At 42.3% G+C, this 25,472-nt stretch overlaps 1 protein-coding gene across 13 annotated transcripts in view; it reads left to right on the forward strand.

Moving 5' to 3' along the window:
- Positions 1-25,472, forward strand: part of CCNY (cyclin Y) — a 305,685-nt gene that overhangs the window by 243,356 nt on the left and 36,857 nt on the right. For all 13 annotated transcript variants that reach the window (XM_054435230.2, XM_054435228.2, XM_054435231.2 and 10 more), the window contains 4 exons: positions 10,263-10,363; positions 19,038-19,073; positions 23,061-23,118; positions 23,212-23,331. In XM_054435230.2, the coding sequence (XP_054291205.1) occupies positions 10,263-10,363; positions 19,038-19,073; positions 23,061-23,118; positions 23,212-23,331 (315 nt within the window). The remainder of the gene's footprint in view (positions 1-10,262; positions 10,364-19,037; positions 19,074-23,060; positions 23,119-23,211; positions 23,332-25,472) is intronic.

Raw genomic sequence — 25,472 nt, forward strand, 5'->3', positions numbered from 1 at the left:
TCATGTCACTAAAGGAACCTTAGATGCTCTGGTTCTCAGACCCCCTGTTCTGCTTCACCCAGGGATGTTGACATGGGGTAGGTGTTTTGTTCTTTTCTGTCTTCTTTTTGTTTTATCTTCTTCTTTTTGCGGAATGTCTAGAAATGATAATGATAATGTTACACACACTGGTACATTGAGAAGCTTGTGTAGGACATCAATTCCTTGAGTGTATTGGTTATGTCTGCGGAGGACTTTCTCTTTTCTTACCTCTTTCTGTTTCTTCTTCACCCCTTCTTCCCTTTTTTCATGGTGTCACTCTTGTAATGAGGCACAAAGGAAGTGGCACTTGTAAAGTGTAATGATCCATTCAAATACAGGGCAGCTGACAGGTGGAATTGCTTCCCTAGTGCCTTTGTGGAAGGTCATTTTGAAAGCTACGTTGTCCTTGTTAAGACACCCAAGTGAAGGGGCCACTGAGCTGATGTTACGATTTAGCCTGGTAACTCATGGTGTGTTCTCCATGGAATTTCCTATGTTGGAAGCCCTGATCTTTTGTATATAGTGTTAGGATATCATCCCTTAATTAGCCAGCACAAATTCTTGACCACAGCTGCCTGGTTTTCACATTGCTCCGACACTGCTACGTGCGGGGAAGGAGCTGTTCTCATTTTAGTCAGTCACTGACTCTTGGTTCCATTGCTGCCATTCCCGGAGTTAGGGGAAGCACAACCACTCCTGCTAGCTGGGCAGGCACTGAGGGCCTCTTCACTGTGCATTCTACTTGTCACTTCATTGCTCTCCTAACCTCCTCAGTTTTCAAATCCATCACCTTGCTCAGGGACTTCTGGAGAAGAGAGAAGAAAGGAATGAAGCGAAGCCTCGAAGGAGCCTTCTACTTGAAGCAGGGACGTTGTCAGAAAAGCCCTTTAAGAAGCAGACTTTGTTTCCCTTAGCCTTGTGTTATAATCTGTTCTTTGACTTTATATATACATATATATGTGTGTGTATATATATGTGTGTGTGTACATATATATGTTTTAACTTTTATTTCAAACTTACAGAATAATTTTAATTAATAATAATACAGAAAACTCTCATCTACCCTTTAGCCAGATTCATCAGTTTTAAACCAGTATTCTCTCACATTCTGCACATCCTTGGTCATTGTCCTTTGTTATTTTTTCTGAATTGTTTGGAAGTAGGTTGTCTGCATTCTGCCTTTTCTCCCTAATACTCCACTGTGTATTTCCTAAAACCAAGGCTATTCTCTGTGTAACCACAATATTATCAAAATAAAGAATTTAACATTGATATGTTTCTTCTAATTAACTGACCATATTCCAGCAATGTTAAGTGGCTCCGTAATGTCCGCTACAGCGTGTTTTTCTGTGGTACGGGTTTCACTCCAGGCTGACACATGGCATTTAGTTGGCATGCACCCTCGACGTCCTTTAATCTGGAGCAGATTCTCAGCCTTTCTCAGTCTTTCAGGACACTGACACTGTTGAAGAATACAGGGCCAGTTTTTTTTTTTTTTTAAATAATAATGTAATGTTTCTCATTTTGGATTTGCCTGAAGGATTCAGTTAAACATTTACAGCCAGAATACTACACGGAGTGTTCCCTTGCCCTTTTCAAGACATCAAATCGAGAGGCAGGCAATATCATCTGACTCTTGTTGCTGATGTTGATTTTGATTACCAGGCAAGGTGCTGCCTGGATTCTCCACTGTCTGTTTACTCGTTTTCCCTTTGCAACTAACAAGCAGTCTCTGGGAAGGTACTTTAAAACCATGTAGATATCTTGTACTTTATCCCTACCCCCAGATTTAGCATCTGTTGATCAGGCTTGCCTGAACCAATCTTTATTATTTTTGGTTACAGAATGTGGTTTTCCAGCCCTACCATACTTCCTCTCCCTTTGTCAGTAGGTGTTCTGCTTAAGAGAGAGCCTTCTCTTCCCATCTGTCCATGTGTCTGTCCATCCAGCCATTTTCAGTACAGATTCCTGGATTTCTGCTTTTCTAATGATACCTAGTTCATGCTTGTGCTTAAATATTTTGATGTTCATACTGTGCTAGATTTGGGTAGCGGCAGTCTTTTGATACTGGTTTTGTGTTCTTGTGACATGCTCCATCTTTTCGTTTTGTTTTGTGAACTCCTTTGCTTTCTGGCACAATGAGATATTCCAGGCTCATCTTGTACCTCCGCCTCAACCCTGGATAGCCATTTCTCCAGGGAGTCCTGATTCCTTTTAGTGGCAAACAGCGCTAGAATCAAGGTCTGGACACCATGTGTGCTCATTGCTGCTGGGGTGCTATTTCTTCTAGGCCCATTGAGCAGGTGTAGCTAGGAAACAGACATTTGAGAAATCATGAATTCATACTGTTACTTTAAATTTCCCATTCCAGTCTATCCTATAGGGTTTTTTCTTGACCTTGGCCTTTGACTTTTTAATTTCTACTGAAAAACTTATTTTTCAATTAAGTTTTATTGATACATAATTAACATGTAAAATTCACCTTTTAAAAATATACAGTTCAGTGGTTTTTAGTATAACCACAGAGGTGTGCAGCCGTCATCACAGTTAATTTTAGAACATATTCATCACCCCCAAAAGAAACCCTGTACCCATTAGCAGTCATTCCTACTCCTTCCCCTCCCCCACTAGTCTACTGTTTGTCTCTGTAGATTTGTCTATTTTGGATATTTTATATAAATGTAATCATATAATACATGGCCTTTTGTGAGTGGCTTCTTTCACTTAGCATAATGTTTTCAAGGTTCATCCGTGTATCTCAGAACTTCATTCCTTTTTATGGCCAAATACATTTCTACAGAGCAGAATTCTACCATAAAGTGGGCATTTTCCCAGTTTTTGTTCTGAGATCCAAAGTTGGCTTATTTTCTCGCTTTCATAGAGAATGATTTGGTTCACCTGGGTTCTTAACTGCATGGGTATTTGCCTTCTACTTTAGTCTTGCTGTAAATAATTGATCCTGCTAAAAGCTGTACCCTTTTTTGGGGGCTGGGGGTAGGGGGTCAGAGTCTTGCTCTGTCACCCAGGCTGGAGTACAGTGGTGTGATCTTGGCTCACTGCAACCTCCGCCTTCCAGGTTCAAGTGATTCTCCTGCCTCAGCCTCCTGAGTAGCTGGTATTACAGGCGCCTGCCACCACACCCAGCTAATTTTTGTATTTTTAATAGAGACAGGGTTTCACCATGTTGGCCAGGCTGGTCTCAAACTCCTGACCTCAAGTGATCCAGCTGCCTCGGCCTCCGAAAGTGCTGGGATTACAGCCATGAGCCACTGCGCCTAACCTGCACCTTCTTTTTCTTTCTATGGAACATTAGTTTGTGAACACTTTGAGGTCAGAGAGGAAGATTTTTTTCTTATTTTGCTTTTTGTCTTTGTGTCTCCGTGACCCCTGGTGGTCCTGGAAAAGTGATGATAGTGCTTTCCTCTCTCCCAGCCTGGTGCCTTCCACGCATGGGCATTCCCCTGTGAGCACACCTGCTCTTGCTGATCAGTGCTCTGGGTTTCACAGGCTTCAGAATCCCACACAAAGTTCTTGAATTCCACTCCACCCTGTATTAGCTGTGTGAATAAGACAAAGACAGTTCTGCAAAATGAGTGGCCTTTATGGTTTCGTGGAGACTGTCTGTGAGCTGGGAGTTCAGCAGGTGGCAGGTGTGATCCTGCAACCCAGCCTCCCCTCCACTTCTGCACTCCAGCAGGCCTTTTGTTCATTCCTAATCAAGGAATGCCAGTGCAAGTGTCCTTTCTCTGTGGCCCGAGGAGGCTGCAGACCGAAACCTGCCTCCTCTATCAAGGTCATAGTTTGCCCTCCTTAAGATTAAAAAAAATTGTGGAGCTTTCATATTTAGAGATTTCATTTATATCACTTCTTTTCACAAACTTTTACTCCTTCTCTTCCTCTAATAATAATACTTCATTTTATTTATTCATTCATTTATTTATTTATTTATTTGTGAGACAGGGTTTCACTCTGTCACTCAAGAGTAGAGTGTAGTGGCACAGTCATGGCTCACGGCAGTCTTGACTTCCTGGGCCCAACCGATCTTCCCGCCTCAGCCTCCTGGGTAGCTGGCACCACAGGCATGCATCACCACACGTGGCTAATTTATTTCTATTTTTTGTACAGATGAGGTCTTGCTGTATGGCTCAGGTTGGTCTCGAACTCCTGGGCTCAACTGATTCTTCCACTTGGGCTTCCCAAAGTGCTGGAATTATAGGCATGAGCTACCATGCCTGGCCCTTACATTATTTAATGCTTTTTTTTTGATCATAACAAACCTTTCTAAGAAGAAGTAAGGCAGTCATTGAAAATGGGAAGTTAAAGCCTAGAGACTCTTAAGTGTTAAATGACTTAATATTTATTGAGTTCATCTACGTGCTAAGCACTTTACAGGTGTTATTCTTCACGGCACCACAATGAAGGACAGGTTCTGTATCTGAATTTTATTGATGAAGACATTGAAGCTTGGGGAGCTAAGCCTAAGGTGATAGGCTTATACATTTTAATTGATTATGAAAGGGGTTACTATTATTGGTTATTCTAGGACAACAGGGACAAACTACGGCTGTCCTGATCAAGCCAGGATGTGTGATTGTCCTCTGTAAGTAACTTGCCCACATTTACACAACTCGTCAGTGGCAGAGCTGCAGCCAAGCACTGGGCTTTCTGACTCCACTGTGCTCCTGTCCTGCCTGTCTGGAGTGTCTCGTCCACATGAACTTGGCTCCTTGATCTGCCTGCCATGCCTCACTTCATGTGTTCTGCACATGTCAGCATTTCACTGCCCAGTGGTGCAGGCCCCTGCGGCCAGCTCATTGCCACACAGCATGCCCCTTTCTGCTGTAACACAGCTGCTGTGGCCACACTGTGGTCTTCCTCACAGAGGATCCTGTGCCGTAATAGAGGCAGACGACTTCCCACAGTTGGGGGCAGTGAGCACTTTAGTCCTGGGATGGAGCTGTTCTTCATTTGCTGATTCAAGAAAATACCAGTCTGTACCTCCAAGACACCTGCAGTCTAGACCCTAGAGACACATAGAAAAGTGAGCCAGAAATGACAATGGAGAGTGACTGGTGCTGTGGAGGGTGAACACGGGCATAGAACACACAGAGGGGTACCCAGCCCAGGTGGTCTGGTGGTTGGAAGGCATCTAGAGAAAGCACTGTCAGCAGAGTGCTGAAGGATGAGTGGAGTCAGGGAGGAGAAAAGGTCTTTAGGGTATCGTACAAGAAGGTTTAGGAGAGAACAGCTCAAGGGAAGGGCTGCAGAACCCCAGGGAGGGAGGCACGGACTTGGGAGTCAGACAAACATGGCTTTAAGCTCTGGTGTCTTAGATTTGGTGTTGGAAATGCTACTTCATTTCTCTGATCTCCTCATCTGTAAAATGGGAATTCTGCCTGCACTGCAGGGTTCTGAATGTTTGTGAGCTCTAAGTGAATACACGTAAAGTAACCCAGAACACTGTGGGCTCATCTTTGATGGCCATTAAATAAAAGTGGCCGTTGTTCCTTTCATCTTTGAATTATGTCCAAGTGTGGTGTGCAGGGAAAGAGGAAGTGAACAGTGAACCTGGAGAGATGGAGAGTTGACTCGTGTGTCTCTCCCCAGTGGAGAACGTCAGAACCATCTAGGCAGGGAGGCAACACGATCTGATTTGCTTTGTATTAAGGTGACAGTAGCACTTGAAGAAGAATGGTTTAGAGAGGAGTGAGCCTCGAGGCAAGGTGGTTACTGCAGTGATACAGGTGAGAGTCCACGTGGCTTTCATATACCAGATAGTGGCTAGAGGGGTGCAGGGGAAAGGATGATGTAGAAGTGTACTTGGAATAGAATCGATAGCACTTGATACAAAGAAACCAAAAGAAAGGAAAACAAAATTCAAGAATATTTTGTGGATTTCTGGTTTTAAGCCATTACAGTTGATTAGAGGAACAGATTAGTTTGGCATTTGAGGTACCCATGAGGAACATTGAGATGGGAGGGGTCAACCAGGCAGTAGTGAGCTCAGAAGAGAAGTTGGGGCCAGAAAGGAGAGATTTGGGACCCAACAGAGGGGAGAAGGAAGTTGAATTAATGAGAGTGGGTGAGAGTCCCCTGGGAAAGTGTTTAGAGGAAGAAGAAAAGACCATTACATTTAAGGAAATTCAGAGAAGCAGAGTCCACAAAGGGACTGCAACCGAGTAGCCAGAAAGATGGGGGAAAGCAAGGAGGAAACCCCAGAAAGAAAAAAGCTTCAGTTCAAATATCAAATTGGTAGGAGGACTGCAGAGGACCCATCTGCATAGCGGACTTAAGAGTTTTTTGTGAATGGGGAGGGAGTGTGGAGGTTGAGCCAATTCAGAAAGACATTTTGAAGAAGCCGAGGGACTAATTAGTTCTGGCCTGAAGAGAGTTAGGGCTTCTACTCCAGGTAGGGGGAGGGATGACCGATTTGCCAAGAAAGAGGCAAGAAGGTGAGGGGACGCTGTCTGGTGGCCTCTGGGTTCTGTGACTCGAACTCCCTGTGGGGAGCTCAGCATGGTGATGGGTGGAGGATTTGAGGAGGTGTCGCGGGTGGGAGCAGTTGAAATAGTTGGGAGGAAGATTTGGGGTCATTGTGGAAGGTCCAGTGGAAGTCTTATCCCTGCTTCCTCCTCCTCTTCATCCTGCGCTTTGATCGTATGTTTGTGTGTGCATGTACATGTGTGTATCCCTGTACCGTTGTATCTGACAGACATCAGTATTGGAATTATCTAAGGGGATAATCTCATTATTTGGGACACATGATAACTCTTCAATAAAATCTTCTTAAATATATCATTCAACAATTTTTGTATGTTAGTGGACCTTGATGTAAATCATATTTTGTACTGTAGACATTGTGTGAATACATGGACTAAATGACCTTGCTTCAGTCTAGCTCTAAAATTCGATTATTCTGCATATTCATAACTTAATCTGTAAGATTCACATTATTTCAAAGATATAAATTTTATTTCTTTAGAATAATTCATAATTGGGTTTCTCACTCATCAGGCTCCCCTTCTAAGCAGTTCGTGGTTAACTCTGTAGTATCTGCGCTCTCACCAAGACACTTACTATATTTGGGACAATCTTTCTAAATTGTTTGTAGGGTGATGCCCATCTTTTGCAAGTAAAACATTGCCTTAGACATTTCCTTTTATGGTTTTCCAAAATGTTGTAGGCATTAGGCATAAAGAACATCCCTGTCGCTTTTTTGACCTGTTTAACGCAGTTTCTACTTAACGATTACCGACAGGTGCTTCCCACACACTCGCCCTGCTCAAGGTGCTTTACAAATACTAACTCATGCACTCCTTCTGATAGACCCATGAGGTAGGGTCTGTCATTTTCATCTCTGTTTCACAGCTGAGGAAATTGAGGGGCAGAGAGGGAGGCCAGGTAACTTGCCCAGGCCACGCAGCTACTTATGTCCAAGTCAGATTAACTACCAAGAGTCGTGCCCTGCTGTTTCTCCAGCACATCACTTTGCTGTGTCATTTACTAGCAAAGATAGGAACCTAAGTGGGAGGGGTCTGTGTGTGCGTGTGCACGCTCATGTACGAGCATACCAGTGTTTCAGAATCATGGAGCAATACATTAACAAAAACATTTTGAGTAACACCGAGAACTACCTGACACACGTGTGCTTATGAAAACTATCGAATTAGAATGCTCTGTTCTCTGAGTGATACACCTCTGCCGCTTCCAGAGGCCGAGCATCAGTCAGTTGTTGGATGGTACCACACGGCAGGAGGTGTTGTACTTTCCTCGACCACACCCTGAGAGGACCACCAGTTCAAAAAAAAAAACAGACAACCCTGGGGTCAAGAGCATTTCTGGTAGAAGGATTACAGCTATTTCAGCTTTTTAGTGATGTGGGGTTTAGATCAAGAGAAGTTCACATTCTATGAGTCTTGTAGTCCTGACAGTCAAGAAATGACTTAGTGCCTAAATGGTCTTTAGAGTGTTGAGATACTCTGAAACTAAAATCTTTATAACTCAATACTTGGGATCTTTATTCAGTTTCGAAGTTATTAAATAGTTTAAAAGCTGGGTTGGCATCCCCCTGGGATCGAGGGCTTTGGCAGATCAGCCCTTAGTTCTGGGGTGCTCAGACCCGCAGCTGGGGCAGTCCTCAGGCCAGGGCAGGGTCCCTTTGTGTGGCTGGCTTTGAGTTAACCCTCTGAACCTTAGGGATGGTGCACACAGAGGGGTGCCCTCCCTGTCAACTCACAAAGGTTACTTCCTAGATTATGATGGGACATTCTCTGTATTCCGAGGGGTCCCATGACCCCGTGCATCACTCTTCTTTCCCTGACTTCATGGCTTATATTTTCTTAGGGAAACCGTTTATTCCTTGGAAGCCCTGTTACATTTTAATCTGGAAGGAGTTTGCATCAGAGGAAACAATCGAAACCCCACAAGAAACACAAATGAAATATTATTGTCCTTTTCCTTCATTGTTGGGATTTCTAAAGTTATCCCATATCTCTGAAAGTTTATTAACACCAGAAAAAATTTAATTAATTACTGACTTTTAATGTTAAATATGGTATCTGTGTTAAACATAGATTTTTGTTTGTAGTAGATTTTACATCTGTAGGAAAAATTCCTTAAGCATTTTTAGTTTATCACCTATGGTAATAGCTGTTATTAGAGTCTGAGGCTTTAGTATGTCTTTTATGACTTACATGTGATTGCTACAAGAGTTTAAAAAGAGGAAGAGAATTGGTTTAAATGTCTGGATTTTCTTAATGAAATGTGATTCATTTGATAGATGTTAAATGCCATGTGAAAACTGACATTTGACTTGAGACTTGAATTTCACAAGCGTTCTCTATGCCCTGTCCCCACATAGGCACTTGAGAGTATAAGCCTAAGGAAAGAACCCTGGGAAGAGGCCTCAGCTTCTGAATTTTCCTGGTTGTGGTTCTTTCCTTCTGACCTGTTTGCTGTTGATGTGAGACTAGGGCTCCGAGGTTCAGGATGCTTCAGCAGCGCAGTGCTCTCTAACTGTGATTTAAGAAATTGGAACCCCAAAGAAGTAACTAGTAGCATTTGTTATCTAGTTTTGAGAAGAGATTCTGTTTATAACATTGTTTATATATTTCTCAGGCTGCCTCACATTTTCCTTACTTTATTACTGAGGAAACCTTATTAAATGGGAAATAAATTTTAAGATACTGAACAGGGCATTTGGTCTCTAACGTTGAGGCTTCCTTTACTAAATTTGTGAACTGTATATACCCAGGGTGTGTTGCAGGTGGGCAGGTCAGGCAGAAGATATTGTGATCCCCAAGGGATTATTAAGTTTTTTTGTTGCTGAAAATGACGCTTAGACATTCAACATAGCATCAGGCACGTGGAAACTTGTTTTGCATAATTTAATTTTTATTTCTAGTTTGCTTTTGATCAGGAGCTATCCAGATTGATGTGTACTAATCATAGTACCTGATTGTTGCCAGAAATCTATTTAGTGTTCAACTAGCTGTCATCAGTGTGTGCTATAAATTCTATTTACTTCACCAGTACCTTCTAGAAAGAATTCTGTTCTAAAGTTCTCCAAAGAGCCCAAAACTTGTACAGTTATGAAAGAACCTGTCATAAGACCACACAAAGAACTACCTAAAGGTCATTCATTCATTGGTTGTATTTTCAAAAGTATCAGATAATCTTCCCCTTTAAAACTTATTTTGTCCTTAACAAAGCAATATTTTTTCATTATAACTTTACCTGCTGAAATTCAAGCAGATTAACCAGGGGATTCTAAATTAACATTGGCTGCATTTTCCATGGCCCCTAAATCAACTGTATTTCAAGAGTAAGGAAAGTGGGTACAGTGGACACTTGTCTTGATCTTAGTGCGTAAAACCAGGCCACCATCTAAATTGCAGGCTTTTGTTAGTGTAGTAGATCCCATGTTTCATACAAGCCATGGGGCAGGTGATTTTTGTGGACTCTGAAACATGCTTTTTGATGCTTGATTGCAAGAGTTTACTGTTCTCCTGATGCAGGAAGTTAGGGACTAGGCGTGGTCCTGGTGACTTTTATATATGGAAGAGCGAGGAAGTTCATTTTATGAATAAAGTGTTTTTGTACTGTTCTTGGTGGTATGTTGACATTTCTTGCTAAGACATTTTTCCTCTGTGGTCTTATCTCAAGTTAAGGGGGGGTGATGTTTCTTGGAAGAATTCTGAGCCCTGTGTAATTGCCTTAATCTTGTTGCTGTTGTTTTCTAGCATCCTCCAGGACAAATAGCAAGGAAATACAGTTCCTGCTCCACCATTTTCCTAGATGATAGCACAGTCAGTCAACCAAACCTCAAGTATACAATTAAATGGTGGGTATATGGATTTTCTTCCTTCCTTCCTTCCTTTTTTTTTTTTTTTTTACTTAACTGAATGCTTTTTCTGTTCCTTAACCTGACAGCTAAGCTGGTTGGTTGTGGGGTCTGGGAGTGATAAGATTGGATGGGTGGGAGTAGGGGTAGCACTGATAATTCATGAAATCTTTTTAAAAAATGATTTTGGTAGTTAAATGTGGGGTATTTGAAATATTTTTACATACTACTATTTACATTAAAAGACCAGAATTTTAAAGTATTTTAAATGTAGATTACTTAAAATGTATTTTTTATTTTTGTTCATACGTTCTACCCTTGCACTTTTTATTGAAGCCATCCTGGCATAACTCCACTAACTTTTTACCTTCTAAATAAAATGAGACTCCTATGTTCCCAGTTGAAGACCCAGGGCTCCAGTAGAAAGCCTGCCTGGACTAGTGAAGTTACACTTGCCTGGGGTCTGGAGATCTGAGTTCTGACCATGGCTCTGTCACCAACAGGGAGGACATGGGTAGGATCCTTTCTGTGGGGCCTTTAATTCCATATTTTAAATGGAGTTCAGAAGGGAGGAAGGAAGGGGGAGTCCTGGGATAAACTTCTTTCCCTTACAGGGCTTCAGTTTCCGTACTTTAAAGAGGGAGGGAACACTGGTTTTTCCTTTATTGTACCACTAGCATTATGGTAATAACGACCCTTGGCAAGGACTATAGAGAACTTGATGTGCTTGGGCCTGTGGTCAGCAGCTCAGTTTTAAAAAATCTGAATTTTATCTCTACACTTGTTTAAGAAAGCACACATTTCACAGTACATGTCAGCATATGAAATAAGTGTTTAAATTTTAAATAAGGAGTATTCGTCCATTTCAGTGGGCCAGGTTTTCAGGCCTAGAAGCCCTGTTCTGAGTATGACCACATGTGATGATGAGTCAGGCAGTGAGGACTATAGCCATCTGTGGTCAGTGTCTGCTCTAGGCAGAAGGTGGAGGACAAGGCCGCTTGGGTGGAGGCTGCCTGTTGGCACTGCGCTTGTCAGGTTCCGTGCTTCCAGGATCTAAATGGCAATGCAGCCTCTTCCTTACTTCCTCAGCACTGGAGTGCACAGGAAGTGACTAGTGGGCATAAACTCACACTGGCAGCACTCACAGAGCTCTGTCTTAGCTCCACCATGTGTGCCCTTGCCTGAGCCACGTTTACCCTTGGGCTGTGGTTTACTGAGGGGAAATGGGATGTGCAGTACCTTTGGAAGTATTTTCCAGATTAGGTTATTAGGACTCGCGGAGAGAAGTGGAAAGCCCTGAAGATCTGTGTACCACATGACTGTTGGCTTCTGCTCAATCTCTGAGGAGCCCAGAACAGAAGCTGCTAACTTCCCTTTAATCCTGGACTCCTCTCATTGGAAGCCAGGGCAGAGTAGCACAGTTTCCCGTCCTGGGGCAGTGGGAGCTCTTGGGATTCACAGGTGGCTCTGTCTTAGTTGCTCAACACTTTCATCCTTGGACCACTTAAAATTGCCACTGGCTGTGACACAGACACTTAGGAGCCTAGTGAGAGAACTGTGTGACAATTTGACAGTTCATTGGTCAACTCTAGGAGGCACAAGCACCTAAGTTAGAAATATGTTGTCTGTGTAAATCACTGGTTCCCGCCCTGGCTGCACCTAGGAGTCACCTGGGAGCTTAAAAACACACTGATGATTGAGGTCTCCTTACAGATCTTGATTGAATCTGGCTGAGGCATACTGTGGGTATCTGGACTTTTAACAGACCTTGATTGAATCTGGCTGAGGTATACTGTGAGTATCTGGATTTTTAACAGCTCTTGATTGAATCTGGCTGAGGCATACTGTGGGTATCTGGATTTTTAACAGCTCTTGATTGAATCTGGCTGAGGCATACTGTGGGTATTTGGATTTTTAACAGCTCTTGATTGAATCTGGCTGAGGCATACTGTGGGTATTTGGATTTTTAACAGCTCTTGATTGAATCTGGCTGAGGCATACTGTGAGTATCTGGATTTTTAACAGATGTTGATTGAATCTGGCTGAGGCATACTGTGAGTATCTGGATTTTTAACAGATCTTGATTGAATCTGGCTGAGGCATACTGTGAGTATCTGGATTTTTAACAGATCTTGATTGAATCTGGCTGAGGCGCATTCTGTGGGTTTCTGGATTTTTAACAGATGTTGATTGAATCTGGCTGAGGTATACTGTGGGTAGCTGGATTTTTAAACCTCCCCAGGAGAGTCTCACAGGCAGCCAAAGTTGAAGACCCCGGATGGAAGTGGACAGCTCCCCTCCCCCTCCCCCACCAATGTCCCCCTGCCACTTTTAAATGAACTGCGGGTTAGAATGTAGAGAACAGAGAAGCTGAAGAGCAGGAACAGACTATGAGACTTCAGTGTAGATACTGGGCTTCCCTGACCTGAAGACATGGTCTCTGCACTGCACACATTTGAAACTTCTTCAGTCTGTAATTCAGTTGCTTTAAAAAGTATCTTCTTTTTCTTTTCTTTTCTATTTTTTGAGGCAGGATCTCTGTCCCCAGGTTGGAGTGCAGTGGCATGATCTCAGCTCACTGTAACTCCGCCTCCCAGGCTCAAGAGATCCTCCCGCCTTAGCCTCCCGAGTAGCTGGGATTACAGGTACACACTACCATGCCCAGCTAATTTTTGTATTTTTTGTAGAGACATTTGTTTCACCGTGTTGCCTAGGCTGGGCTCAAGCAATCTACCCACCTTGGCCTCCCAAAGTGCTGGGATTATAGGCATCAGCCACAGTGCCCAGCCAAAAGTATCCTCTTTTTAAAATGCACACTGGGAGCTGGGCAGGGTGGGAGCCAACTGAAGTAGTGCCATCAGAATCCTTCCCTGGAAATACCAGCATCTCACACTTGGTGTAGCTAAAGAGTCAAAAACATTTAGAGACGTTAGCAGGTCCAGTTGAGTTCTTCAGCTAGAGGGTTGACAATGTGAGAGGAAAGGGATACTCAGAAGGAAGAGTAGTGAAAAAGATAGGAAGTTGTGAAATCCACATGCCATCCCATTCTAAAATTTTGCCTACATCTTGCCCTACTCCTGTCCAGAGAAAACTCCTATTTTCTTTTTTGCTTTCTTTGCCTCCCGTTAACCCAGGTCCTCTTGCACCCTACTGCAGACATTAAAACTGATAACACAATTATTAATATTGTAGTTCAGCTTCATGGTGGGCATAAGTGAGCATTTATGGGCCAGAGTTGCTTCCTGAAATCCAGTTACAAGGTTGTAACTGTGAGAAGAATGCCCTGGGTTCTAAACAGCGATTTATAAGCTGATTTTTGGAAGATAATCCACCTGTAAAGTGGGGATTGCCAGAAATAAACGTATTTGCAAATTCTAGTTGGGGATGGGGTGGAGGGTTGAATGCTAATCTAACAGTGAAAGAAAAGCTATAAAAAAGTTGGGTACTCATTCAGTGCTCACTCTTTCTGTAGACATAATTTTTTATTTTGAGAACTTGATTTTCCTATTTTTCCCCTAAATGCCAACAGCTGTGGTATGAATTTAGAGTTTGTCAGCCACACTTTGTGCCTCTGCAGCCAACCCCTCCCCGCCAAATCCTCTGACAAGCATAAGATGATGATCGAAGAAAAGCGGAGGGTGGTGGGGAGCCCCTTTGCGCACTTGGCCATACCATCAGGGTCCTTGGCCTCCAGGGCCAGGGAACAGCTAATGCCCATTACAGCCCTGTCTATGGCTCAGCCCCACTGTGCTGCTAGAACTCACCCCCTCTTGCCCTTCAAACGTTTTAGGATTGTCATATACCTTGCTAATTTAGCTCTGGGTAAGAAGACAAATGAAGTGCCAAAAGTCACAAATCCATTTTGTTTTCTTGTGCAAGAAAATAGCATTTACTTCCTCCCCAGCTATGTGGCAAAAGCTGCTGAGCAAACCCTATAGTCCAAATGTTTTGTTCTCTGATAGGGCTCTGGCCCTTCCTTGGTGAAACTGCACCATTTTCTGAGGCCTTGGCAGAGCTGACCAAGCCTCTGAAGTTGGGCACTCAGGGTCCCCCAGGTCCCCTGAGTTCTTTCTGTGTCCTAACCGAAAATCAGAGTGCCTTGACCGCTCTTTGGCCTGGTAAACTTGGATTTGATAAGGGTGGTAAGAGCCAGTTAACTCTGTGGCTCGCCAGGGTTAATTGATCTGGTTAGCCACTCTGAGCAGAAACTAAAGGAGGCCTTAGACACTTGTCTGGTAGGGTAGACACTGGTTCTGTCTGGAGGTAAGGCAGAAAAGATTAGCAGTGTCACAGCACTCCTCCGTCAGACAGCACCTACATGGCTCCTGGGCTGGTCTCTGAGAGACAGGATCGTTCTGGCCCTGCGAAGGGGATATGCCTTGGGGTCCTTCACCATAGAAACCTATAAACAAGGCACAGGCTTTGTTGCACAGATTGACAGTGAGGGTGGCTATCTATGCCCCTGCTTTCCAGGGGCCGGATGGCACCCTGTTCACTGCCAGCATGCATGGTAAGCCCCTCAAGACTGCTCCACCTGGATGGAAGGACACTGTTTCCCACCTTAGGTCCCTTGGATGGGGCTTCGTGGCTGAAATAGGGGAAGTAGAAACAATGACTGGCACAGCTAAGGTGAGGAGTGCTGCAAAAACAAGGGAACCTGAAAAAAGACCAGAAAAAAAGGGAGATCCAACAAAACGGGTATCGAGGAGCCAAATTTGACAAGACCTTCTAAAGACAGGTCCAAAAACAAAATAGACAACCCAGTACAATTCTTAGACTTTTAAAAGTCCCTAAAGCCAGAGCACCAGTTTACCACTAGGGTTAATCCTAAACCCTGGGCACTGCCTCTAGAAAAAAACCCAAGGACAGAAGGTGGTGAGCACCACAACCTCTACACTGACAAGAAAGCAAAGTTTTCTTCAATGTGGTACCATTCATTGGTTCCCTTGAAACAAAGAGTTTTGACTGTGGCTCCAGGGCTGAGCGTACTCCATGCCTGCTGATCCTCACAGTTTCTGGGCCCCTGACTTATAAATATGGATCAAGAGATTCATCCACCTGCCTTTGTGAGATGAGCACGCCTCCTGTTACAAATTAGACATGCTCCACTTACCCCACTCTGGGTCTACATATCAGTCTCAAAACACATTTTGGGGAGAGACACTCTCCTGGGAGCTGCCTTTAGAGGAACGCAGACAAATTCCATCTCTGGGCAAGGGCAATAAGAGCCACACTCCCGGGGGGGGGGCCAAATGAGAGTCAGTATGTGACCCCACCCAAGATAGATTGTATAGATACACGTCTCCCAGGAAGACTCAGAAAGATAACAGCAGCTACTCAAAAACTAAAGAGGGTGAGGATTGTGCGTCCTACACAGAACTCATACAACAGCTGTGTGTGGCCGATGCAAAAATGTAACAGCACCCGAAGGATGATGGTTGATTACCAAAAACTAAGGTGACTCTGGCCACACATGGCTGCGGTCCCAAATGTTAGCCCCAAAAGACTAACTGCTTGTTTAGGAATACGAAAGATTGTCGTATAACAAAACTTTCTTGAACATACCCTTAGACCCAGAGTCCCAGGACATGTTTGCCTTCACCCGAGAGGCCCCCAGTGGACCCTTCAGGCTTTCCTCCAGGGGTGCTCACAGAGCCCCACTACTGCCTTGGCTTGATGGCCAGAGACCTAGCTGTTTGGGTGAATGCCTTGCATATTGCCTAAAACATTGTATAGATAATATGTCACTGACTTACACAGGTTTGAGTCTTTTAAAAAAGGCTACCCAAAAGGTTCTAAAACACCTACAATTCCCAGAGGATAGGTTGTCAACCAACAGAAAGTCCAGGAACCAGGGGACACCATAAAAGTCCTGGACATGGTCTAGTTGGGTGAAGCTGGTTTTTCCAACAGCCATATATTTGACAAAAGACACAGCTGCAAACAGTTGAAATATTGCAGACCTTTGTAGAGCCACTAAGATATGAAAGGACCTTCATTTCCACTTGGCCCACTGTCTCAGGCCATCTTACTGCCTAATTAAAAGGGGGTGCAGTGGGGCAGAGATCCGTTTTTGGGGTGATTCCAGCCTCAGGTTTGACAAAAGAGACTGTGTGTAGAGTGAAGCTACAAGCCTGGGCCTGATTCAGTTGTCAGCTGATGGCCTCTTTGGGCAGTCACTTCCTTCAAGACGACTGCTAAACTAGTCCATGGAGCTGTACTGTGCCTGAACCCTCAAGCCTGGTGGTCTCACTTCTGGGATATAACCTTGAGTGGAAATTGGCCTACAGAGTGGCTCTACTTTTCCTGGAGGTCTTAGGCCATGATAATATCCAATCTTGGCTTTAGCTTGGGAGATAGTGATCTTGGGGCCCTGAAGATTCTCGCCCATTTGGCAGAAGCCAGAGGACCTCTTACTAGGGGAATATCAATAATAGTAACTTTTCTTTTAAAAGTTAATGTAAGATCATGCTTTTATATACTTTTTTTATTTGATCATAATTACAACTCCATGATGCGGGTTGTATTGTTCTAATTTTATAAATGAGGAAATGAAAGCTCTGAGAGGTGAATTAGCAGTAATAAAGAGGAAGGAGCCAGGTTCAGAACCCAGATTGATGTGACTTCAGTCTAGTGATATTTCTACTGCCGTATGCTCCCTCACAGGGGAAGCAGGAGCATTTTCTTTCTTAAAGACATTAAACTAATCACATGAAATATTCCTTTGAAATGTAACATTAGATTAGAAGAACAGTCATCACAGCATGACTAGTAAACGAATAAAACTAATTCCTCCCTTTCCCAGAGGCCACATGGTCAAAACAGAAGGGCACACAGCCTTATACAAGCCAGAAATCCTGGCAGCTACCGTCTGAACCTGAGTTTTTCCCATTTATAAAATAGAATCAATAACATCTATTTTTTCTTGCAGAACTATTAACATATGTGAAAACACTTTGAAAACCTTACTACTTTTTATAAATTCTGAAGCTCTTTTATACCCCAGTTACAATTTCTTCATCAGCTTCAATGCTTTTCGAGATGTTAGGAGAAAAAGGATGTATTAGCACTTATTTGCTCATGAGTACTTTCAACTAGGCTGAAGTCATTTGAATGAAGAGCTCTGGAAAGAGAGAGGTTTGGAAGAATATAAGAGAGTGAGATTAGCTACTGTCATGTTAAGTCACAGGAAAACATCTGAGTGCTTTGGAATCCAAGATGCGTGCTCATGTCTCTAAGCCAGTGTGGCTGAGTAAGCGGAAATGTTCGGGCCGAGTCGGTACCCTGAGAGGATCAGAACACCGTCTGTTGCAGCCAGTTACCTGTGTTCTTAGAAGCTTAAAAATAATTTTTGGCCTCCTCAATACATTTTAATGTAAAACACAAATAGTGGAAGTATCTAGACAGTTTTTGAAAGAGGAAATTTTAAAAAATTGTCCAGAACATGAATAATCCTGCCAACTTGATAGGAGTTTAAAGAAACTCAGATAGAAAAAGGAAAACTTTTATTTTTTTATTTTTTTACCTGTCCAGTTGGAGACCACTTGGTCAAAACATTCAGGTCAGTGTCAGTGAGTGTGAGTCGAAACAGATGCTGGTGGGAAGTCCACTGGTGTAGACTTTCTGCAAAGATGTTTGGCAATATGTGTTGAGAGCCTCACCATTGTTAATGACTTGAGGTCAAGTGATTCCAATTATAGGATGTATCCTTATGGAAATAATATAGTTGGATGGCACAAATATTGGGATGTTCATTATGGTGTTAATTATAATTGCAAAGTATTAGAAACAACCTAAATGTTCATTAGTAGGGGAATAGTTAAGTAAATTATTCGACAACCATATGAAGGAATATAATCAGCCATTTAAAATCATGTTTTTAATGATAAAAAAATGTTAACATGAAAAAAGTTAAAAGTAGGATGCAAACCTGTCTCCTTACACACATAATTTATAGAAAGCTATATATCTTAAGCTAATAGTTTTATTTGGGCAGAATATTTTTCTTACATTTTCTAAATATGTTCTCCAAAATTTCTACAGTGAATATATTTTCTAGTCAGAAAAAAATTGTTTTAGAAAAGAAAAAGTTCAGGGAAAGGGAATGTAATTGTTCATTATTTTAAAATGTAAAATAAAATTTTAAGGTAGTGCTACAAATAAAAGTTACAGTACCATTTCAGCAAGTGAATGAATAACTTGAGCAGATTGCCAAGAGGTTATTAAGGGAAAAATAGCAAACTTCTTGGGTGATATTCACATTTTTCTGGTGGTTATAAGGAAACCATGAATTTTTTAAACTAGTAGGTTATGAGTTGGAGATTTCTAAAGGTGTTTTCTTTATACCACCTATTTTTTACATAGTGCTTTTTTTTTTCCCCACAAGTGAGGAAAGCTGAAAATTTCTGAATACAAAGAGCAGTTTGTTTCTAAATATCACTTGAAGTTCTTTTATTTCTAGAAGAGATGTAATAATTCCTGGGAATGAGTGCCAGATTGATTTACTCAGAAGAGAACATTTTCCTGATCAGTATTGTGAATGAGATGGGACTGTTCAGAAAGATTGTTAGGCTTTTACTTCTGTTTAAATATTTATGTTCAGACTGTGGCCAGGTGATGTGTAAGGTCTTGAATATGCTCATGGACACTGAACCTCTGCATTTTATTTTTACAGTGTCGCTCTTGCAATATATTATCACATCAAAAACAGGTATGTGGATGGTTGTGTGCTAAAAACATCATACATTATCTTCTGTTATGTTGTTCCTATTTTTTCATATTCTAGTTGCCTAAACCTTTGAATTATACTTTCTTAACTCATATTTTCATAGAATTTCTAAAGGTAGTATAATTTACTAAAACTTCCCAGGTAAGTGCTGAACTGCTTTAGAATCAGTGGAAACCAAATGAGCGTGGTTGAAACCAGCAAAACAGACAAAGCTTCTCAACGATGTTTGGCTTCCTTTTTCTTCTTTATTTTCTGTAAAATTTGTTTAAACATTCTGTCTTTTGTAAAATGTCATTTTAAAAGTTCACTGGGTGCAACTTTAACATGAAAAAATGTTTAATTTATAGTTTGAATTCAGTGGAGGCAATTTTGGTATAAATTTAGGCATGAACTATTTTAATATAGAAGCCCTCTCTGATGTAAGTGTATCTGGCAATAGTTGGTTAATTTTAAAAGTCAGTTAAAACAGGGAGTGAAAAAAAACTCTACCTTATACATTTTATTTCAACATAAAACATGTAAAAATACATTCATTTGCCAATTTTTAAAAATGCAACTTGAAGACATTTGCTTCAAGCACAGGACATTGATTGGAGAACCAAAATGTATTTCTTTCATAAGCCACAGCTATCATTAATTCATCCTTTCCAAGTTTTTTTTTTTTTTTTTGTCAGTAGTGAGAAAGCTTGAGGACATTTACATAACAGATGAGTATAAAATCTTTCCAGTTTTGACCACACCTAATCTACAGCAAATTTATTTTTAGTGATTTCCTTTTATCGGATCTTTCCAAAGCGTCCTTCGTTTTCATGAGGACATAGCCACTCTCATGTAGTCATATTTCATGCATAATGTGACATTCATGTATGTTACATGAGTCTGCTAAGCACAGCTGGTGTGAACTAGTTTGGGAACAAGCAGAGCCACCACATGCTAAGTGCGTAGCTCAGCCGGTGGGAGCCCCACACGTTGTGTCTGTTTACAAAGTGTGGTTAGTCAGTGCAGGGGAGGTTGGATGACAGCTTCTAATGAACAGTATTGGAGAAAACACGAATATCCAGAAGCAGACACCTAGAAAGGGATTCTCTATGATCACTTATTTCCATACTGTAATTATGATTCATGGTTCTTTATGGTGCTTGAGAATTTTGGATTTAAGAACTTACAAAACAGTGCAACTTTGGAACTCTAAATCTTGAATTAGAGTAATGTATCAGTGAAAGTGTAGATTTTATCTTGTTGCCTATTTCTATACTAGTTCAAACTTTTTAAACTTGTAAGGCTTAAGAAACAGTGTAATCCCATTGATGAAGCTCAGTTGTGCTTTTAAGACAATTTTGCGTTAGAATCTCTAAGATATTTCTCAGTACTTACTTAGACTATGATGGATCCTGAAGTGAATGTAGCCAGAGCTGATAATAATAAGAGTTGGCTTTGTGAAGCACCTACTCTGACTGCTGTGGTCAGTTCTTTACATGCTTTAATAACAACTCCTTAAGGTGATACTGGTATCTTCATTTTACAGATAAAGAAATTGAGGCACAGAGAGATTAATTTGACTAAGATGATGCAACTAGTAAATTGGGGAATTGGGAAATGAATGCAATCTACCACTCAGACCGTTAATCATATTGCTCTCCTAGATTAATGGTGATAAATTGCACCAAAAGTAAGTGAGTGGAAGTAGAGAAAGTCCAACTGAAAAATTGAGCATTTGTAAACAAGCAAGATTAATGTACAGATTGCCACCTGCATGTCTCTAGGTATGAGGAGGGATGCCCGTCTGCACACCTTCTCCTCGCTGTCATACTAGGCTGGCCTTTGGTGCTGGTGATAGACCTGTTAGCTTGATAAAGGTGGTATGGTGCTGTTCAGTTGGGACACACAGCTTTTAGAGGAAGTAAGGAAACAGTCTACTTCTCAGAGGATTCTCCAGAATCACCTTTCCTGAGTCTTCTTAGCTTGAGCTCTTAATTCTCATTTATATTTTTAGACTCTGTTCTCATTTTAAAAATTACTTCAGGCGAATGTTTCTCTAGGGTGCTGGATGCTTTCAGGGGCTCTCATTCTTCAGGAAAATTGAATGGGACTCAACTGCTGAGGAATGGGGTTCTGGGCCAGGTTCTATCTCTCCTGTAGCATCTTGAATGCCTCAGAGGTTCAAGATTTGGTTTATTTGAAAACTCAGTAAATAAGGTGAGGGAATACACTGATTCTTTGTAGCCCAGGTCGGTATCAGAGTGTAACCACGTGCACCCAGAAGCTGCATTTTGCTCGCAGACTCCCTGCTGGGTTGAACCTTTCTTTCGCTTGGGTTGATCTGTGTCTGTGCTGCGTGTGTTCATGCAGGCAAATGTAAATGAGCACAGGTGTGAATGCCCAGAGCTTTAAAAATAATTGCTGTGGCCGAGCGCAGTGGCTTACGCCTGTAATCCCAGCACTTTGGGAGGCCTAGGCAGGCGGATCACAAGGTCTGGAGATCGAGACCATCCTGGCCAACATGCTGAAGCTCTCTCTCTACTAAAAATACAAAAATCAGCTGGGCTTGGTGGCGTGTGCTTGTAATCCCAGCTACAAGGGATATTGAGGCAGCCTCTATAAGGAGGCTGAGGCAGGAGAATTGCTTGAACCCGGGAGGTGGAGCTTGCAGTGAGCCGAGATTGCACCAGTGCACTCTAGCCTGGTGACAGAGCAAGACTCCGTCTCAAAAAATAATAATAATTGCTGTTGTGCAAATGTAGGAATGAAAATTGAGCTGTTTTGTTAAGTTCTTTCTCTTTTATTTTTACACAGATGGTAAATTTCTAAAGCAGAAATTGTAATGTTTGTCATGATAAGTGTATGTTAGGGACAGGTCTGTAGCCTCCTGAAGTTCTGAAGCCTGACACTGAAGCACAGACTATGGAAATTACATGCAACTAGCCAAAAGCTGTCGTTTCCAAGTTTGGTTGTTTAAAGAAAATTTTTTAGGCAAAACTTAAATTTCATATAACAGATGAAAGTAGAGCTGTCACTGGTGAGGTACAGAGGGTCCCTGCAGAGCCCAGCGGCCCACGGCACTGTGTTCACAGTGAAAGCTACCTCTTTAAGTGGTTCTGTGCACATACCAGCCTGGTAAGAGCTAACTGTTCACATATAGGTTATTGACTAAAGACTTTTTATCTGTCACCTCTTGTTTTTCAGTATAAAATTGTGAAACTTAAATGACGTAGTGACGTTGCATGTTGTGAATAATCAGACTGATCTCTAGGATACATTGATATTCATTCTTACCCTGGCACTTCTTTCCTATCACCCACAGTATGGTGATGGCTTAAGCAGATCCATCAACCTTTGCTTGGAAATAAGATGTCAAATTTAAGTCATTTGCCTAGATTCGATTCATTTGAAAACTAAGAAAATTAAAATTAAATTTTTACTTAATTTAGCTAAGTGTGGTTTATAACCTTTATTTCCTTGGGCTATTTTAATCATAAGTGATTAAGTATTGCACCCAAGAAAAATCATTATTCATGAATAACCATTTAGCACTGACTTGTGTTTCTTGAAATAGTCGAATTGGCTGGGTGCAGTGGCTCACACCTGTAATCCCAGAACTTTGGGAGGACAAAGCAGGTGGATCTCCTGAGGTCAGGAGTTCGAGACCAGCCTGGCCAACATGGTGAAACCTTGTCTCTACTAAAAATACAAAAAAAAAAAAAATTAGCCGGGCGTGGTGATGTGTGCCTGTAATCCCAGCTACTTGGAAGGCTGAAGCAGGAGAATCACTTGAACCCAGGAGGTGGAGGTTGCAGTGAGCTGAGATGGCGCTGCTGCACTCCAGCCTGGGCAACAGAGTGAGACTCCGTATCCGCCCCCCCCCCCCCCCCAAAAAAAAAAAAGAGTCATTGAATTAAAATGTATTTTTGTTTTATTTGAATGACATTCTTGCAGAAAGTAAGTTTCATTTTCTGTTATTTTCCCTACCAGGGACCCAGATGGAAGGATGCTCTTAGATATTTTTGATGAAAATCTTCACCCTCTTTCGGTAATCTCCTCCGTGTGTTTCATGAGATGATTTAATTATTTCTCTTTTGCTCCAATCGGGAGATCAGTCATCTGAAAATATTTTCTTACCCAGAAATCCGAAGTGCCACCAGATTATGACAAACACAACCCAGAGCAGAAGCAGATTTACCGGTTCGTTCGGACGCTGTTCAGTGCTGCTCAGCTGACGGCTGAATGTGCCATCGTCACCCTGGTGAGTGCCCTCAGGATGGCCACACCCATCCCCAGCCGAGGTGGTCCAGGGCCCGTTCCTGTTACTCAGCGGAGTGAGGTTTGAGCAGGGAATCCTCACCAGGTTACCCTGTGGACACCGTGGCATAAGCTTCAGTGTTGTCATTCTCCTGGGAGAATAGAGGATAGATATCCCGGAAGAGAGTGTGAAGATTGTTCCGTAGCCCCCACCTAAAGTCATTTGTGAAATCACATTCAAATCCAGTAAATGCTGAAATTAAAAATGCGGGTAAGTAAAACAGTAGGGCTAAGGGAGTGGTCAGATGGCCAAGGTACTCCCTATATATGTCTAGGTTTCCTGGTGTTGATTCCCTACAAAGATTGTAATAATATTAGTAAGATATGAGGAATACATTCATCTTATATGAACACTTGTCTAGGAAGGAGTGTGTATATTCCTAGCTTCTGTTTTGTGACTTTTGAGTAAATGAGTCTAAAGGATATTCAGACAGTATGGAGGTAACGTGTATTTTAAGACTCAAGAAAAAGTAAAAATTTGTTTTTACAGCTGGGCTCCATGGCTCACGTCAGTAATTTCAGCACTTTGGGAGGCCAAGGTGGGAGGATCACTTGAGCCCAGGAGTTTGAGACCAGTCTGGACAACATAGTGAAACCCCGACTCTACAAAATTTAAACGTCAGCTGGGCATGGTGGCAAGTACCTGTGGTCCCAGCTACTTGGGAGGCTGAGGTGAAAAGATCACTTACGCCCAGGAGGTCAGGCTGCAGTGAGCTGTGATCATGCCACTGCACTGCAGCCCGAGGGGCAGAGCGAGACCTTGTCTCAAAAGAAAAAGTATTCTTACTCGGATTCTTAAAATGTTATGCACTATTTAGGTCAAATCTCACTTGGGAAATAGATTTAACAATGGAACCCTTTTTGTCACTGACCTTTTACATTGTGTGTAACTTAGATGAGAAATTAGCTTTGCCTGTGCATGAGCTATCCTGGAGATCAGAATACCATTTCCTGTAGTTTCTGAGAAGAGACAATTGTCTAGTAGAAGCTTTACAGGCGACCGAAGGACTCTTTGTGTCTCCGCCACATGAAGAGCTGTGTGCTCTGAGGCTAACTGAACAGAAACCCTGTTGGCTTGTTGCTCATTCATTCATCTGTTCATCTATTTGTTCATTCCTTCTCATTGAACTCACAGCCTGAAGGATAATAGAACAGACAATCAATCATTAAATGATTAGGAATGATTGCAGGTTCCTATGTCATAATTGTGAAATGTATGTATTGCCCAGCTTTGTTCCTCAAAGGGATTTTAAGTTCTAACCAAAACACGCAACAGGGCGACAGGGTTGAGATTTTTATGTAGGGAAATTGAGTGAAGGGAAAAGAAGATTAAGAAAAGCAGATGAAACCATAGGTGAAATTAGTACTAGAATACGTGTCATGAGGAAGGATTTATTTTGAAGTTGCTGTAGATGGAAAGTGGCGGGGATTTTTTCTACCTTTAATTCCTAAGAAAAATATGGCCTGGCTGTGAATGATAGTGCCTTCCTGGTCGGGGTTATTATTTAGCTTGAAGGATGTTCAGGGCCAGCATTTAAACCCCACACCTCACCCAGAATCTGCCTTGAGAGAACATCTAACAGGCATCCCTTGCTGCCCTCTGCATCACTCACCATAGGTGACAGGGCTGATGAGTTCATTTCTTTGGAGTAGTGTAGGACTGGCACTTTTCTTGTGAATAATTGTAACTATTGAAATCTTCATTTGTCCTATGAAATAGACTGGTGTTGACCAGGATACCAGTTTGCATGGGGGTCTTGTTGGTTGCAGCTGGAGAGGAGCAGCCTTGGAGGCCTTCGTGGTAGGTGCAGCCCTGCAGCCCATCCTCTGATCTCTGCTGTCTGCTGAGGCTCATCAGCCCAGCTGCCTGCTTGTGGGCAGAGGGCACAGAGATGTGTGCCTTGAGCAAGACTCTTGTAGGATCGTTCTTCCCTCCTCGTGTTCCCTAGAGTTAGAAACAGTCATTCAGGACAAGTCTGGCCTGGAGTTGACAGAGATGCATTCATTAAGCCCTTATTTTCACTGGGCATGTGTTTGGCATCTTGGCATGCTGCTCAGGAGGCAATGGGGGAGGAAGAGCAGTTG

This window comes from Pongo pygmaeus, chromosome 8 (genome assembly GCF_028885625.2).
Source record: "Pongo pygmaeus isolate AG05252 chromosome 8, NHGRI_mPonPyg2-v2.0_pri, whole genome shotgun sequence".
NCBI classification, from domain to species: domain Eukaryota; kingdom Metazoa; phylum Chordata; class Mammalia; order Primates; family Hominidae; genus Pongo; species Pongo pygmaeus.